General features: G+C 43.0%; 1 protein-coding gene across 1 annotated transcript in view; it reads left to right on the forward strand.

Moving 5' to 3' along the window:
- The first annotated feature begins 6,908 nt into the window (after window positions 1-6,908).
- The window catches only part of LOC126997632 (metastasis-associated protein MTA1-like), a 39,637-nt gene continuing 28,362 nt past the window's right edge, over window positions 6,909-18,183 (forward strand). Inside the window, 2 exon segments of the mRNA XM_050858841.1 lie at window positions 6,909-7,215; window positions 11,152-11,219. Coding sequence (XP_050714798.1) covers window positions 7,188-7,215; window positions 11,152-11,219 — 96 coding nt within the window. The 5' untranslated portion in view covers window positions 6,909-7,187.

Genomic DNA, 18,183 nt, shown 5'->3' on the forward strand with positions numbered 1-18,183 from the left:
CCTCTCACCGCCCTGTTTTACGCTGTTATGGTCTAGTATCGCCTGCCTCTCTGACGTCACGGGTTATTAATAATACAGCGTCTATTTGCGGTTAATTGTTAATGTGTTGGCGCTGGCAGCAAACAGGCGTTCCGCGAGCTAGGGCACTATTTTTAGAAGCCCCCTTATCGAATTCCATTACGAGCACGGCCTGACACACTGAGGCACAACTCCGTTCAACGCACGTCCCGCCCCATCAGCGCCCCTTCTACGCACTCCCCGGCATTCATTACCCCCGTGGGCGCAGCTTCTGGCCAACAAGTAGACATGTGCTCGCCTAAACCCGTCGGGAGTAAGCGAGGGAGGGAGGGAGAGATGGAACAAGTTGCGTGCGTTACCTAAATCCATGGAGGGTGGCGGAGGCGGGCGGCTGTGCGGGCGTCATGCAGGCCGGGGCGTATCCTGGGCCTGGCTGCTCGTGTGCCCTGCCCTGCCGTGCCGCCGGGGGATATAACACAGGATGCACGCGCTAACTTAACACCCGCTCCAGACTCGGTGCAACGCGAAGCCAGACTGGAGTTCCAAAAGCGATAGCCTTGTCATCTTGTTTTATTCTTCTCCCGTGGCCAATGAATGCCGCGATACAGCGTTACGTCACCTCGCTCCGTGACGTAGCGGTGACGTTGTTATCTCAAGAGGCGGAGTTGCATGGTGAAGTGACGGGTATCTTTTGGGCGGTGGGGCCTCACTGCACACCGCACGCCCATCACGCTGGCTTGTTTTCGCGCGGTCTCGCCCCTCGGAGGAAGGTCGGTGCCGCGGAGCTCAGAGAAAGGAGCGATATCGATAGAAAGGAGGAAAGGTGGATGTTGCTTGGGCGATCACGTGTAGCACCAAGCCCCGCCCACCTCGCCGCCCCCAACCAGAGGCCAGCCGCTACTTGAGCCCGTTACTGCTGTGTCCTCCTTGTTCCTTCCCTCCCACTCCTCCTCCCCTTCATGATACTACTCTTCCTTCACATCCTCCTACACACACCCCTGTTCCAGCCGTCTTTCCTCACCGCTGCTCACTCCTTCGGCCTGAATATGGCTCCGTTGCAGAGTCGTTCACCAGATTAGGAGTGATAGTTCGTACGACGCAACCGTCATGCATTCAAGGTTTGGAATGACGATAAATATAGAAAAAAAAAATGTTTAGTCGCCTCCTTGCGTAACATCCGTCTCCCGCGTCTACGGCATCACAACACTTGCCTCCTCGAGTCCTCGTCCAGCCCTCCCGCCAGTCTGCTGTCTCAACCTCCCCCTCAAGCCCCCTATGCACCCTTCATACCCCGGGCTGGTGGTGGCGGGGCACAGGCAGCAGCGGCCGCCCTGACGTGTACTGGGCACAGAGGTATGCCGGGGTCAGGGAGGATGCCGGTCTGGTTCCCAAGGCACTTGACGACACTTTCGAGATGAGTTTTTTTTAACCCTCAATTCCTGCAGACGCATTTAGTGTTGTACCCGGATGGTGGGATAAACATGTCTGCTGCTAATGAAGGTGAGAATGCAGGCCTTGGAGTGAGGTATAAAGAGTGAAGCCAGCAGCCACGCAGCTAGCCAGCCCCATGCCCCTCCGCTATCACCTCTTCGGGGTAGAGTTTCACCTTCCCGGCCGCACCCCAGGTCAGCTTGTGAACCCCGACCACCTCGCCCCCGCCCCTGCCCTGCTCCCCGCTCCCACCCTTGAGTGACGGTACAACTGGAGTCAAGCCCTGCACTCAAGCCGGGCATGAGGTATACAAGCAATATACACACTCATACATAGTTTTCGTTTTTCCTCCTCCTCGATCTATTTGTTTCAGCGGCCGATGCCCATCAGTATTATTCTTGGGTCACTACTTGCGCCCTCCCTTCCCACCCCGACACTTTCTCATCCTTGTTATATTGGTACTCGATTTATTCCACCACGGTCATTTTTTTTTTTTCATTTTTTACCCCAATTCGTTTCACATTCAGCATTTAATTAAGCGAAGGAGACTGTCAATGAAGCACAAACATATTCCTTATCTGATGTTAATGTCGTCAATGTGAGTATATAATATAATCTTGAAGCACTGATAGCCAAGTGGGACCATGCAAAGTGTCTAGACTCTAGAGCAGGGCTACTCAACTGGCGGCTCGCGGTCCGAATCCGGACCTTATGAGTGTTGTAACTGGACCCCAAGTTCCAGCAGTAGAAAAATATAACTGATTTACATGGTCCTGGTAGTGATAGATTCTTGCAAGTATATTTCCTTGCCTGACTGTAGGCCCTACAATCAGTCAAGGAAATACACTTGCAAGAATCCATCGCTAGGACTTTCATAATGTAAAATTATATTTTGCTACTCCTGGAGCTGGGGTCCAGCTACAATATTTAATCGGATCTCTGCATACATTTGTACTTGTCTAACTGGACCTTTGCTCATAATGGTTGAGTAGCCCTGCTCTAGAGTGACGACAACCAATGTTTCCGCATGACGCTCACAGTCTACACAAGTCACTGCAGCAACGAGCGTCAGAGAAAACAGCCACCTATCAGAAAACTATAATAAATGTGGGATACTGCAATGAAAAAGGTCGCCTCCTGAAGGTGAACTAGCCTAACAATGAACATAATCTACTCTTATGAAAACTCACAAGTTAATAGCGTACTCTTTATCTAACCTTTATCTATGGCTATGGATCGGTATTGTACTAGTCAGGTCGTGGTCTCATTACATTTACGTTAGCAAAACACTGAAAACACCCCATAACCTATGTGTAATACCGTCAAAACCCCTCCTGCAGAAGATCACACAGGTTACAGTACCTCGTTGCACATCAGTTACCGGCTATTTAGCCCACAAGCTTATAAAATCTTTTAAATCCACTTAGAAAATCCATTGTGTTAGCAAATTGACCTATGAACGAAAGAGTTCCATAGGGTGAGAGAAATTACATACGGGCGAAATGACAAGCTGCTCCACCACCCCAACCAGTAACCCCCCCCCCACCCTTCATGGTACAGAAGGAGAGTCACACTACCACTAGGGTCATAAAACTACCCCTGGAAATGCCCCAAACTTCTACGAAAGCCTTGTCAAATATATGTGTTTGCTCGGGCGAAATGTTTAAGAGAATGGCCGTTTGTCTTGACCCTTAGCACGTCACCTGATGGAAACTAGACCCTGAATTGAAGAGATATTGAAGGTGTTTGTGTTTGAGTGAGAGTGGATTGAGTAGGTGAGAGGCGGTGGGGTGGAAGTGGACATAATGGACTTCTTACCTTCCTTTCAGAGTTTCAGGAAGTGGAGACCCTGTTAATAGGTGGGGTAGGAGGCACTCTGGTAAGCTGTGAAGTATAGTTCGTAAAATCCTCGGACTTCACTGTTCACTTGCATTTGCTTACAACTTTACATTTGAACTGAGGAGGAGGACCGCGGGGAAAGTAGTACGGTACGATATTACCAAAAGTGTCGTACTCAGCAGACTGTATTTTTCCCGAGTTTTGACCACAACTTGTTCCACCCACACACATACCGATATCCACTTATACTTATTGTCAATACCATTTATTATTGATGGCTTTTTGTAAGTGTAAAGGATAAATCTACACCCTAAATCTAAAACTGGTCTGATCTAGTATCGTACTTTGATATACTGGTGCTGTCATCATGCGAGCAATCTACACAACCACCCTGACTTCAACTATAGTCCCATCTACATTATATCTATCTATCTATCTATCTATCTATATTAGTTGCCTTGATCCAGACTCACTCAGCCCCTTATATTCATTGAAGTCTTGTCTAATGTGTACGCGTGTGTGTGTGTGTGTGTGCGTGGAAAAGAAGGGAAGGGATGGCATTTTCTGTTATTACACTTACTTGTATTCCTCTTCCTCCTCCTCCTCCTACTACTACTACTACTACTACTATTTCTGCTGCTACGACTACTACATAGAAAAAAGAAACACGTATATACCTAACAAATACACACATACATATTCTCTCTCTCTCTCTCTCTCTCTCTCTCTCTCTCTCTCTCTCTCTCTCTCTCTCTCTCTCTCTCTCTCTCTCTCTCCCATTTCTATTTCGCCGTGTGATGGCAACCCGAGCCACCACGGCACTACTGCAGGTGTCCCCAACACCTGACCGGCATTCCCTCTGATTACCTGCCCCGCCCCTTGTTGCAGCCACGAACACGAAGCGCAACAAACAACGTATCCTGGCGAGCTGCTCCGAAGACACAGGTTGATTTAAACACATTTGAACTCAGAGCTTAAGAATGGGTAGGGTATTTTTTCCCTGCTTATCTTTTCCGTTTGGTGCAAGATAGTGCGAAGTGAAGGAAGATTAGGTTCAATTAAATAGTAAAAAGGGTGTAAAGTCTATCCTTTTTGTCCCTACGAATACTTTTTTCACTTTTTTTCTCTGTTTGCTACAAGATAGTACTAAATGAAGGCTGATTCTGTTTAAAACAAGTATATGAATAGAAGAGATTTTTTGTTTTTTACAGAATATACCAATAGATCACGAAGATGACTTTCGGCAGGTATGTAAATGGAAACAAGTAACATCTTATATTAGAATTAGATGAATATAGAAAGTTAAGTAAAAAGATCTGTCGTAATAACGGACACACAGGGATGCTCACACACACACACACACACACACACACGGTCTCATCTTCATTAGGATCTATTCGAATAGGTCCTAATTGTAACCAATCACCTCTCTCTCTCTCTCTCTCTCTCTCTCTCTCTCTCTCTCTCTCTCTCTCTCTCTCTCTCGTTGAACTGTATTACATTTTCTTGCGTCCCTTTCATTTCTCTTATTTTCATGTCTGCCCGCTCAGTAATTGTAGATAGAGTTAACATTCCCACGCTCCCAAGAAAATCCATATAAGTCTCTTCAGTGTTAAATAAATGATCAAATAAAGAAAGCTTGAATGACGTGACGAGCCCAGCCGAAGAAGAAACAGAAGAAGTAGAAGAAAAAGATGTCTGCCCAACCCTCCTTTCTTTCACAGTGTTCTATCCCGTCGAGCATGGAAGCAGCGGAGGGTTCAAGGCAGCGCTGAGGGACAAGATAGCTAAGTTCACCCTCCCGGCATTGGCTTTGGCAGGGCGGCGGGCGGGCTCACGGCTTTGCTGCGGGCGGTGCGGCTCTTGCTCGTGCTTCTACCGCTGTTTGTACGTCTGTCTGTACGCGAGCCGGTGATCACCCGCCTTGGTAATAGCCCCGTAACCTCCCTCCTTCCCTCCCTTCCTCCCTGTCTGTCTGTATGTGTGTGTGTGTATACCGCGACCGCCTTCCTCTCTCTCTCTCTCTCGTACACACACTCACACTTCTACTCCAGTCAATACTTGAAATAAATAAATTAACAGAATAAATACATCAATAAACCAGCACCACTTCATTATGGCAGCCAACTCACGCTAGGAATGAACGTGAACCTTTTTTTTTTCTCTCTCCCTCGTCCTTCCTTCCGTCCGTTTACTCCTCTCCTCTTTGCTTCTTTCCATTACTTTCTTCCTCCCGACACCCTCGCCCCTTCATTGCCACTTACATAAGCCTTTTCTTTTACTCTCCCTCTTCCTTCCTTCCGTTTGCTCTCCCCCATCCTCCTCCTTGCTTCTTCCTTCTTTCCTTCCTTCCGTAACATCCACTCTTTTCCCCCTTCATCGTCACTTACATAAGCCAGCACAGGGCCACAGGGGCGGTCCTTCCACTGGCTGTGTTTCACCACTGGAAAAGTTAAGGAATTTCAATATTGTGCAGTCGGCGTGCGAGCAATGTGTGGAGGGCGAGAGGGCGTGCGGGGGAGAGCTGTGAACGGGGAGCGTGGCAAGAGGGAGGGAGGGCGGGTCTGGAGGTGTGAGTAGAGTAGGGGTAGTGAGGGTTTTAGATGGAAGGCAACAGAAAGTGAGGATGTTTGGCTGATGTGGCTGGTCACTTTTCTCTATTCTCCATTTTCCACTTCATTCTTTTTCCTTCTCTAACTTGTCTTTTTCCTCTGCTCTACTTCCCTGCCCCTTTATTCCCGTCTGTTCTCTTCTATTATACTCGTTTCTACCCTTCCTTTTCCTCTCTTCCCTTCCCTTTCCCAAGATGTTGGTGGTGCCCTTCCTGCCCTGCCCCCACACGCCCGCCGCTGCCGTTCGGTGTGTCCCCTGGGCGGCAGGTGGAGGCGGAGGGCATGCCGCCCGTGCTGGCCGGCGGCCGTCGACACATGTGTAAATGTTCCGGATTTCTGTGTGTCGAGCTTGACCACCGACTTTATCTCTCGGCTGTCCCGCCGCTTGCTGCCCGCCCCCCCTCACCCCCCAACATCCCCATGCCCTGCTGTATTAACCCAAAATAATCCACAAATAGCCTCAGGTTACGCTAGAAGGCAAAATAAATAATTTGTAATTAAAGTAATCTGAATTTCTGGAAGTTGTGCCAGCTGCGACCGCGAGCCGCCCGCGAACATTTGACGCGCCAAACCCAAGACGGAAATGTATATTGGTAGGTTTTTATTTCGCGCGTCACCTCGTGTGACACAGTTGCTAAGAGTGTCATTGATCTGCATGTACGGATGTCGCTGAAACTGATTACATTTTTGTTATGTAATGTTATCAAAACGAATACTGCAAGTGTGGCCGAGATCTCATCATATCACGGCCCGAGTCATAAATTTGTAATATTCCCCCCAGCCTGGCCCTGCCCGGAGGATGTTCTCCCCCAAGGTGTGGAGCACAGCCTCCCTGGCCCCATGGCAGTGCCCTGCTCGGCCTGGCCCATGAAATAGGTCCACACGAGGCGGTAAGCAGGCATGGCTTTGTCTGGCGGGAGGCAGACTCGTGACGTCACAAAATTTATGTTCTGAGGGCGAGAACTCACCGGGCGACCACCACCTCTTGACAACACCATTCCCAGTGCTTCTATAACCCACAGGAAGCCCACACCACCGCACCATATATTTCCTCACACTACAAATCATTTCTATGTATTTATTTATTGGTAGTCACCTCGGAAAGCGAGTTCGGAGGAAGGATAATAGTGAAAAGTCCCAGTATGGCGGAGTAGTGGAACGCGTCTTCGGGAGTGACAAAATGGCGACTTGTCCGAGGCCGCCGACACGTCCCTCGTCCTAGGCGGCGGGGATGAAGAGCAGGGCCGGCGGAGCAGTGGTCAAGAGTAGTGGCGAGTAGAGGTCAAGATGGCGAGTAACATGTACCGCGTGGGAGGTGAGTATAGAGGGAAATCCCCCTCGACCCCTTTGCCGGTCCTGCCTTACAATTTAAACCTTATATTTAAATTTAAACTTCGAGGTCAAGAGAAGGGATTAATTGTGCTTAGTGCGTGTCCGTGGGCGTGGCGTGGGCGTGGGAGGTCAGGTCAGGTCACAGGATGGATGTAAACAGTGTACGTGTGTGCGTGTGTTTGTGTGTACGTGTGTTTGTTCGTTTGTTTGTCTGATTCCTCCTCCTCTTCTTCTTGTGGATTTTTGGTTCTGCTGTGGTCTTCCTCCTCTTCTCTTCCTCTTGTGGTGTTTTGGTCTTCCTCCTCTTGTGGTTTTTGGGAATCTTCTTCCTCTTCTTGTGTTTTTGGGATTCCTCTTCCTCTTCTTGTGGTGTTTGGGGATTCCTCTTCCTCTTCCTCTTGCGTTTTTTGGTCATCCTCTTCTTGTGTATTTGGGAATCTTCCTCCTCTTGTGTTTTTTTGGGATTCCTCTTCCTCTTCTTGTGTTTTTTGGGGATTCTTCCTCTTCTTGTGGTTATTTGGTTCTGCTGTGGTCTTCCTCCTCTTCCTCTTCTTGTGGTTTTTGGGAATTCCTCTTCCTCTTGTGTTTTTTTGGTCTTCCTCTTCTTGTGTTTGGAGAATCATTTTCTTCCTCTTGTTTTTGGGAATCATCTTCCTCTTGTGGTATTTTTATCCTCTCCCTCTTATTGTTTTTTATCTTCCTTTTCCTATCCTATCATGTGTGTTCGTGCATGTGTCAGTGTGTCCATGTGTGTGTGTCGGTTAAATTTGAGTGTCAGTGATAGTTTGTACCGCCTGTGTTGCTTCCTTACAAATATTTGGGTGTCATTCTAGAGTTATGCCTGTCACTGCTGCGAATGACATGTCTGTGCTATGTGAAGTACCTCGTGCACGTTTAACACACTGCCATCTTGCTTCGCCCTTACCTGTCGCTTGTGTTTTGAGAGTTGAACAATTTTTAAAGCTGCGTCATGTTATTTTATGGTGATAGGTTACGATTGCACTGTCGATTGGTTACTATCCTTAGCGGCGACAGGTCACATACTGTCAGTTTGGTGTTAGTGTGGCTCTGTTAAATATAAGTACGCTTAGTGACATTGCCCGTGTTTAGTAGCGGTAATGTTGGCTATTTTGAATTGGGTGTACTTCTGGAGGTTTATCAATACTCGTAGTGATTTTGCCAAGCTGTTCGGTCAATAGATACACAATATGGTTACCTTCGTAGGAAATCTGATACCTCCTACTGTGTCAAGTTGTTAGTTCTCTAACTCGTGAGCGTACTTCGTTTAAGACCATCTTAATGTAAGTGCTGGGAGGCGATAGCTGTCATGTATCTGGATGCTGATCTTTGTTTTCTGTTAATTGCATGAGGTAGTCAATGTGTGGAAATATGTTTGTAGTGTTTAGAAACTTTTTGCATGTGCTTTATTATGTTACTGACCAATGTTTTAATTTCAGAAAAGTTTGCTTGTGTTGTGAGCATGACCTTATAGGATAGGGAAAGTGACATCATGGGTGGGCTAGTTTCAAATAATGTGAGGGATGTAGGCCGAACTAACTCCTCGTCAGTCTTCACACAGACACACACCAACACCTTCTGTCACTCACCCATTTACTTAGGTTTCCGTTCACCTTCTCTGATACCTGGAGTTATAGTGTGATAGGATTGACCCTGGACTTGCACCTTTTCTGTCTATATATGACAAGAAGAACAATGAGCATAGCATGTCAAGATATATGTGGCATTAGCTAGTTATTGTGGAAAACTTGAGCTCGTACCAAAGAACATGTAGTAAGTTTTTCTATCTAAATTTTAGTTGTGGTAATTTCTGCTGTAAGTCATTTAGGCAGAAGTGGTTGAACTGGCAATTGGCTGAATGTTGAAACAGCCTAAACAACTTATTACTTAACCTAACAATCAACACAACATGGAAGTTTATAAAGCTTTTGAATTATGTCAGAATTGTATATTAGGAAGCCATATTTTGAGTTTCCATATATGTAAACATGATTCACTTGGTGTTTGCTAAATGAAGAATTACTTTGATGTTCCTTGTGATTGTTTGAGATTCCCTTTAGCATGAGATTATGTGGGAGCGGCCAGTAGTGGGCTGTTTTTTATATATATAATTTTTGTTGCCCTTGAGCCGGCTCTTGTAAAAAAAAAAAATGATTTTCATACTAATTGCTCACGGCTGCCAGGGAAGCACATTGTAAGCCACTTTCTCTTGCTTCTCATTATTTCTTTTTTTAATACACCCTTTGACATATGTTGGGTTTCTTACCATGTTTAAAAAAAAAATCTTATCTTCTGTTATCTTTAGGTGCATAGTGCGTTTGAATGTTCCTCCAACGTGTCCTTGTTCCTCTTGCTTGTCTGCAGATATGAAGCTCTCCACATTATTCTCTCTCTCTCTCTCTCTCTCTCTCTCTCTCTCTCTCTCTCTCTTTCGGTCAGGTGCTAAGGTCCATCTCTTACAAGCTTAAATTCGATGTGATTGGCTGCTGCAGTTTCATAAAACAGTGCACTTGCTTTTTCTTATATCCTGAAACACCTCCCATTTTGCTGTCATATCTACTTAGAATGGGGCAGAGAGCAGGATGTGGGATAGTAGAGTAAAAGTTTGGAGCATCCTCTGAGCTGCATGTCACCTCAAAGCTCATCTTCGTCCCGTGGCCCTTGAGTCTTCGTTTCACTGCCATGTTGCTGTTACCTTGACTTACACTGCCTTCCTCTGTCAGCTGTCAGACGCTTACATTTTTAAGGGCACACAATCCAATCTTGCTCTCATCTTGACCTACACTGCTCTCCTGGTCACTGTTTTCAAGGTCATAGTCTTGTTTAGTCTTTGAAAAGGTTGTTTATCATCAGTGCAGTCACTTTCCCAGCCTTTATGAGTGATGGTACAGAAGAAGCATACATGACTAGATTGAGTGTAGGAGTTATTTGTCATCAGCATTATAGTCACTTTCCTAGCTCTTATAAGTGATGGTACAGGAGAAGCATCATGACTATAGATTGAATGTAGGAGTTGACACTGGTGAGTCACAAAGTATGCTGCAACGTCCTTCCTGTGTGATAACGCTTACTATCATTGTATTATTCCAGCAGCACAAACTACAGGTTGTCATTAAGTGATAGTTGCTTTATTTCTTATACTTTTCTTGTGAATCTAAAACCAGCATTTGTGTGAACTTGTAGTCAGGTGCTTACTTGACCTAGTTAATCATTTTTGGCTCAGCTTAGTAGTATACTTGGCATGTGCCCTGAGCTGTGCATTGCTTGTAAGTACCAAGTTGGAGGAGCATGGCGGGGTGACAGGGTTCGTTTTGGTTCTAAGAGTCTTGGCACGGAGCTCAGAAAAGACTCCTATGATGTAATGCCTGTGAAGCCGTGACTGGTATGACATAATGATATCTAGTTAGGACATACTGAATTACTAAAATGCACTGCGATGACTTATGAGACAGGTTGATAGAACACACCATAAACTATTGTGGCTTCCTCAGTTATTACGTTTGTTTGCATATTCAGTCATTATTGAATCATGATGACTTATATGATGCTATGGGTTTGTTTATAATATTTTACAGATTTGACAATAGTCCTGATGATTTTTCTAAGTATATACGTAGGTCTTGATAAAATTTTCCTGATCTGTTTTGTTTCCAAGAGGTTGTTTGGGATAATAGTTAAGAGTATGTATATATATATATATATATATATATATATATATATATATATATATATATATATATATATATATATATATATATATATATATATATATATATATATATATATATATATATATATATATATATATATATATATATATATAAAAGTATGTTTTATTTCTGTGGCATTTGTTGTGCCGAGGTTGGAGAATCTTACTAATGCAGTCTTCTTTGCCTTGCAGACTATGTATATTTTGAAACATCATCCACATCACCATATCAAATTAGAAGAATAGAGGAGCTAAATAAGGTGAGTTCTTTCTCTTTATTTGAAGTAGCAAAATTCTTGACCATTCAGATTCATTTTTTTCTTCCATTATTGTTTGAAAATACTAAAAAAAAAACTATAAAAAAAGAATTAAAGTCTGGAAATTGAGTATAAAAAGAGAATCAGTCACTTTTTGGATAGTTTCATTATAAATAGTAATAAATGGCATGTCCGTTCTTATATGATGTTTGTCCTTATTCCTGAATATATAACATGCTGTGACTTCCCATTATCAGAGGGGAGGGGTGCTGTTTTATTCCCTCCCCGTCCTTGTTACTCAGCAGCCATTCCCTGTTTTATGCCAGTTTATTTTTGTACCTGAATGAATGTGTGATGCTCGTCATGACCTGTGACCCTCCAAGGCTTGTATACACATATGATTGTTTTTTGTTGTTGTTTTGGGGTATATTGTTTGGAGGAATTCTTATGCTCTATTAGTTATTACCAAGAGATGAAAGTTTTGTGATTGGCACGGATTTTGCCCTCACTGGTAGCCTGGTAACATACACTCCAAGGTCTTTCTCTGCCTCTGTGGTGGATAGTGGAGTATTTTTTCCCATGTGGTATTGGTATGCTGGATATCCCCTCCCAAGGTGCATGACCAAATTTTTTTTTTCCATTGAATTGTAGTAGCCACTTTTTGTTCCATTCCTGTAATCTTGATGATCTCTTATTGTCGGAAATCCACAGTCAAGGGGTTATGCATCAATGTTTAGGTAACAAAAAGTGTGGTAATTGTCACTGAGCAGTATGGAGGAGGCAGGAGAATGTGATACTATTGTCCAGGGCTCAGATGGGAAGCAGAAATATTTTATGATTTATTTACTCGAAGTTTGCACAATTTTCATGAATGTTTAGGTGTGGTAGATGCAAATGCTATCAAATATGAGCAATGAAGATGCATTTTTATTATTTATTGATTAAACTATTCATTACATCTTTAATTTGTTCCCCGTCAGTATATTAGTTGTTCATAAAAATCATCTGTGTAGTCTTTACTCACAATTTATTATTATTTTTTTTTCCATAGTATATCTTCCTGATGACCCTCATGTCTCTTGCCTGGGGTGAATGAAAGGGAGGGAATACTAGTGTTGCATGGGGAGGGTTGGGATGTGAAGTTTTGTGCATGCTACTGTAATTTCTAAATGTTTGTCTTATATTTATCAGAAGTAATTTACGTCATTAAAAAAAAACTCATTTTAATTCTTCGCTGCCCGTCATTGGCCATCACTAATTTCAGGGTCAGACCTTGCTGGGAATACTGCGGGTGTAGTGATGCTTCTCATTGTAACTGTAAAGTTCTTCCCTCAGTGCTGCTTATATGTTACAGGGGAGCATTTTCTTAGAATCACTTGTCAACAGGATGAGGTCACTTGCCGGTAATTAATTACTTAATAATGCCTCAGCTGGAGTGGCCCAGGCCCTCGTGTGGATGCCGCTTTGTTGCTCACAGCGCAGAGTCATTGCTTTGTAGATGAAAGGAACATGTTATTCAGTACTGTATGTGTGGCTGTATGATGGTGGGGATGAAAAGAAAGATCAATTTATTTCAACATTTTGGCTGTGCTCCTCCTCTTCTAGTTTAGTGTCATTATTTTCCTTATTGGGATGAACGGGCTACGAGTCTCTCCTACTCCTGATGATCTTATACCCTCTCCTCTCTGATGTTCGTTCTTTTCATATCTTCCTCCACTCACAGTCTCCAAGTTTTCTTCAGTCTTCCAGCTGGTTTCCTCCTTTCTACCTCTACATCTACAGCTCTTCTGAGTACATGGCCCTTCTCCCACTTGGCATGCTCATACCATCTAAACCTTTGCCTCCTCATCACGCTCAACACGTCCTCCACACCACACATTCTCATCACCTTGTTTGACACCGTAGCTTCTCATTTCACACGTCCCACGTATCTCAGCACTCTTCAGTCACTGCTCCTTCTCATCCTGTCCATCTCCTTATTTGCTGACCATCTCTCTACTCTGTATATCATCACTGGCCTCACACATGCACAGTAGATCTTTCTGCTGTTCCTTAATGGTATTTTTGTGTTGACTGACAGGCTTTCTAATTCCATGTTCTCCACACAGCTGGTATTTTTGTTTTCACTGCTGTCACTGCTTCACCCCACTCGACATCTCTCCCAGATAGCAGAACTGATCCACCATATGAAGACTATCTCCATCTACTTCCATTGTCTCCTCCCTCCGCTGTTTCCTGTCCCCTCTTTCACACGCTGGGTGCCTGTTGTTCACCCCTGCTTGATTTACATTCCTAAGCCCTGAGCATCTCTTGTGGCACTACTTCCCACATCCCATGCACAGGATGGAGTTAATACTACCCACTCCTCTTCCACAAAAACTACATGGGTACCTACCTCTTTCCAGCCTCACCCCAGGGGCCCTCCCTGTTACCATCACCTAAGTATGTTCATATTCAAGCCTCTCTTTTCCAACCCTGTCTTCCATCTTCTGTACCTGTTAATTGCATCCTCATTCTTTGCCTTTACCACCAGATCATTTGCATACAACAATTCCCACACGCATCGTCTCTTCGCCTGCGTCACTTCCTCCATCACCACTACAAACAATAGGGGACTTAGGACCTACCCATGATGCACTCCTATGCCAATCTCATGTCCATCCAAGGCTCCTGTTTCAGTCTTCATCCTTGATCTTGTATTCATATAGAGCCATCACCAAAGTCACCAATCTCTCCAGCACTTTCTGTCTTTATGATGCCCATCGAATCGCTTACTCCCAGCTCACGTTTCCTTTATACAGCAGCACAATCCTGTCCTTTCTCTAGTCTTCTGGCACCTCACTCTGCTTCCATACTAGACTACATATCCACAACTACATTTCCATATCATTGCATTTTTGTTTTATCTATGCCAAGGTCCTTCTTTACTTTGAACTTCCTTATTACCTTGTCTGTCTTACCTCTCTGTCCACCTCCCCCAATGCATATGGCTGCCCCACATTAATTTTTCCTCCCATGCTTGTCAATTCTTCTCTCTCTCCACATCCTCAGATTTGAAATTGAGTTCTGTTACAACTTGTTCTTGGTAATTCCTTCACCTTCTATAGAACTATACGTAATCGCTGTCACATAGACTCTCGACAACTCTTGCCACTCTCTACCTTGTAAAGCTTGCGTCGGTGTCTGCGTGTGCCCCAGTGAACGATAGGTTTGATTGAGTGGGAAGACCATTTGTGCTAGGGAATGGGAAGCTAAAGTTGGAAGTTTGAGATATGGGGTGTGTTTGGAAATGAGGCGTTGAGGAAGCATATGAAAATGGTCGATACTTGGTTGTAAAGTGAGGTGTTGACGGAATACTGTTTAGAAATGGTCGATAGTTGGTTGTAAAGTGATATGTGGCTGTAAAGTGAGGCATTGATGGAGTACTATAAGAAACTGGGTGATGCTTGGTTGGGAAGTGAATACTTTATGAAAATGGCCTATACTCTCAAGCCTGGTAACAGATAAATTAACAAAGCAAATCAATATACGAATCAAGCATTTTAGCAGCAACAGTTACACATATTAATACTAGCAATTATTCAGGAGTAAGAATACGTGATGTGTCAGTAAAAACGGTTTGCAATTAAATCCTTGTTGCCATGAATTCAAAATACATCACATTGTTATTTAGTTACAGGTCAGCTTTAAACGTATTCATGGTATTACAACACGTAGGTCATCAAGAGGTTGCAAATGGAAGAGATTCACACGAGTAGGCGTCTTTTTTTATATATGTATTTCCAAGGACTTTTTTTAGCACCTTCATACGGAATTAAACCAAAGAAAGTTCCTGATCTAAATATTTTGCTTTTGTAGTTGTAGAGTGAATAGCTGATGACAGTGAATAGTACAGTAACTTCTTGCTTTATATGAATTCCCAAGTTTATTTTTTTACAGCAGCAGATGATATTAAAAGAAAATTCCTGATCTACTAAATCATTAGGTTCGGTAGTTGTAAATAGGTGATAAGGAAGAATAATAGTGTGAATAGTATATTACGTCTTACTCACGTCTTTTGCTTTATTTGATGACACTACGTATGTCAGTTTGGTCTTTTGCTCTTTAGGATGGAGTTATTTCAGTGACACCCTTAGTTAAGCCAAAGCATTTTATTCCTTGTGTTCTAGAGGGTGTGTTAGGCGAGGTACTGTGTTATGAAGTCCTTGTGTTGTATGTGTTGTGTTCTAGAGAATGTGTTAGGCAAGGTATCATGCTAGTAGGTCCTTGGGTCTAACAATTTACTTAAGCATAGCGGTTAGATCAGGTCACTTTGATTGCCTGGGTATTGCTGTGTGTTAGGCTGTTAGTATCATGTTATGGTGTGTTGCGGTTCCACTCAGAGCATGTGAACTTGATTCGGGGGGGACTAGTGTATATTAGGCAGTTGTATCATGCTGGGTTGTTTTGTTATCCCACTTAAATCACATTAGTTTGGATTCCAGGGTGTGAAGCATTGCAACTCTACTCAATCACGTCACAATGAGTTCCTGCTGTGTGTCTGTCTGGGCCTAGTTTACATAAGACAATTTTATCACACTGGGTTGTTTAGTTTTCTCTCTCAGGTCACAATAGTTTAGATTCCAGAATGTTGGGCATCGTTACTCTTGTTAAACTTGTTAGGTAGTCTTGTCAATCTACTCTGTGTTGTAACGATTTCCTGCAATGTATGTCAGAGTTAAGTGTATTAGCATGTTCTATTAGCCCACTCCCAGCATGTTTCTTTGATTCTAGAGTGTTTTAGCATTGACTAGTTGATTATGACGTTCATATGGCATCAGTTTGACTGTTCGAGTTCCTGTGTCTGTTCAGGTGTATGTTAGGGAGGAGTATATCGTAAGTGTTTTTTTATTTTATTTATTTATTTATTTTTATTTTTTATTTTTTTTATTTATTTATTATTTTTTTTACAGCTAAGGAGACAGTTCAAGGGCGTAAAGAAAAATACATTAAAAAAAGCCTGCTACTCACTGCTCCTGAATAGAGATCAAAGGAGTGTCCAAAAAGAGAGGTCAATTTCGGGAGGAGAGGCTTTATATCAGGATTTGTTTTCACGTCATTCAAGCAGAACACAGCAAGACTAGCATGCAGGAGTGAGAAAGAATGCCTGTATATGGTCACACCTTTCTCATCACCACACACACTTTTTTTACAGCAATGCATATAGGGCTTGGCTTTTATATGTCATGATGTTCCGTGAATGGGAATGAATTGAACTGTAGGAGAAATATACAGCGACGATACATTTACTGAATTACAAACAATAAGAGAAAAGGGAAATTGGTGTCATTGTTATATACATACAATTAGAAAGGAGTGTTGGTGAAATATGAAGCTGTGATGTATATACTGAATCACTGAATACTTATGATAGGAAAAAAGGAAATTGGTGCCATGCTTAAAACAGTAAAACTAGAAAAAAAATGTTGAATAAATGCATACATAAAAACTAAGGGCGATGCTTCAGGAGTGGATGGATGGATGGGTGAACGATATTGATGGGAAAAGAGGAAAGTGACGGAGAAAAATAATATACCGAACTTTTGTTGTTTTTTTCTTTCTTTATTTTTTATTTCTTTATTTTTTTTTTACAATAGAGGAAACAGTTCAAGGGCAAAAGGAAACAATAATGAAAAAAAAAAAAAAAAAAGGTCGCTACTCACTGCTCCTACGAAAGAGTCAAGAGGAGTGGCCGAAAGATAGGTCAATTTCGGGAGGAAAAAAAGGGAAATGACATGGAATAAAAAAGGATGCTGTAGGAAGCTGTAAGCAACCCAGGAAACGCAGGACATACAGAGCAGAGGAAAAATCAAAGGAAGTTGGGGTATGGAGACTATAGAGCGTTTTGAAAGGAAAGAAATATGAAGGAAAAGAATGAAAACAATGCAGAGGACACCGACTTATAGGAAGGAAGAGGCACTGGAATAGGTCACACACACACACACACACACACACACACACACACACCAAAAAAGAAAAAGAAAAAAAACATAATTATAACCAAAATAAACATTCAACATTCTTCACTCACAAACAAACATCCACAAACAACAACATTTACAAAAGAAAACAAGAAGAAGAAGAAGAAGACACCAAACTATAAAAAAAATATCACTGCCGCAATACATAAGAGAGCAAAAATAATAAAAAAATACATATACTTGCCCTCTGAAGCGTGACCAAGAGTTGCCACCGCCACCACCAGCTGCAGGAGGGGGGGGGGGGTTATAGATAGGAGGAGGGCAAGAGAGGGAGTGACGCCCCAAGTTAATTAATGGTGTGTTGCAGTGTTGCCAGGTGTGTGTGTGAATCTTATCAGAGTTGCGTTTTTGTCCATTTTCCTCTTCTCTTCGTCGTCGTCGTCTTCTTTGTGTTCATTTTTACTCTTTTTTTTATTTTATATATTTTGAGAGCACTCCTTCCACTACTTCTTCTTTTGTTTTTGAGGAAGAAGGAAGAAGAGAAGAGAAATATATACTAACATCCTCAAGTCCTTCTGCTATTTATATGCTCGAGAGAGAGAGAGAGAGAGAGAGAGAGAGAGAGAGAGAGAGAGAGAGAGAGAGAGAGAGAGAGACCTTCATGTAGCTCAGTGCAACCGTCTTGATATCGATAATTTATGAGCAGATCAAGAAACGTGAGACACCAACCACACACACACACACACACACACGGAGAGAGGGAGAGAGTGTGGGGTTAATTTAATTAGTAAAGTTTAGATTAGACAAAAGAAGAGATACGACCAACTACTACCACCACTACTACTACTACTACTACTACTACTACTTTTACCACTATTACTACTGCTACCCTAACTTAACCTACCCTAACTTAACCTACGACCACCACCTCTACTACTACTACTACTGCTACTACCGCTACTACTATTTCTACTACTGCTAACATAACGTAACCTACCCTAACTTAA

This window comes from Eriocheir sinensis, chromosome 12 (assembly GCF_024679095.1).
Source record: "Eriocheir sinensis breed Jianghai 21 chromosome 12, ASM2467909v1, whole genome shotgun sequence".
Lineage (NCBI taxonomy): Eukaryota > Metazoa > Arthropoda > Malacostraca > Decapoda > Varunidae > Eriocheir > Eriocheir sinensis.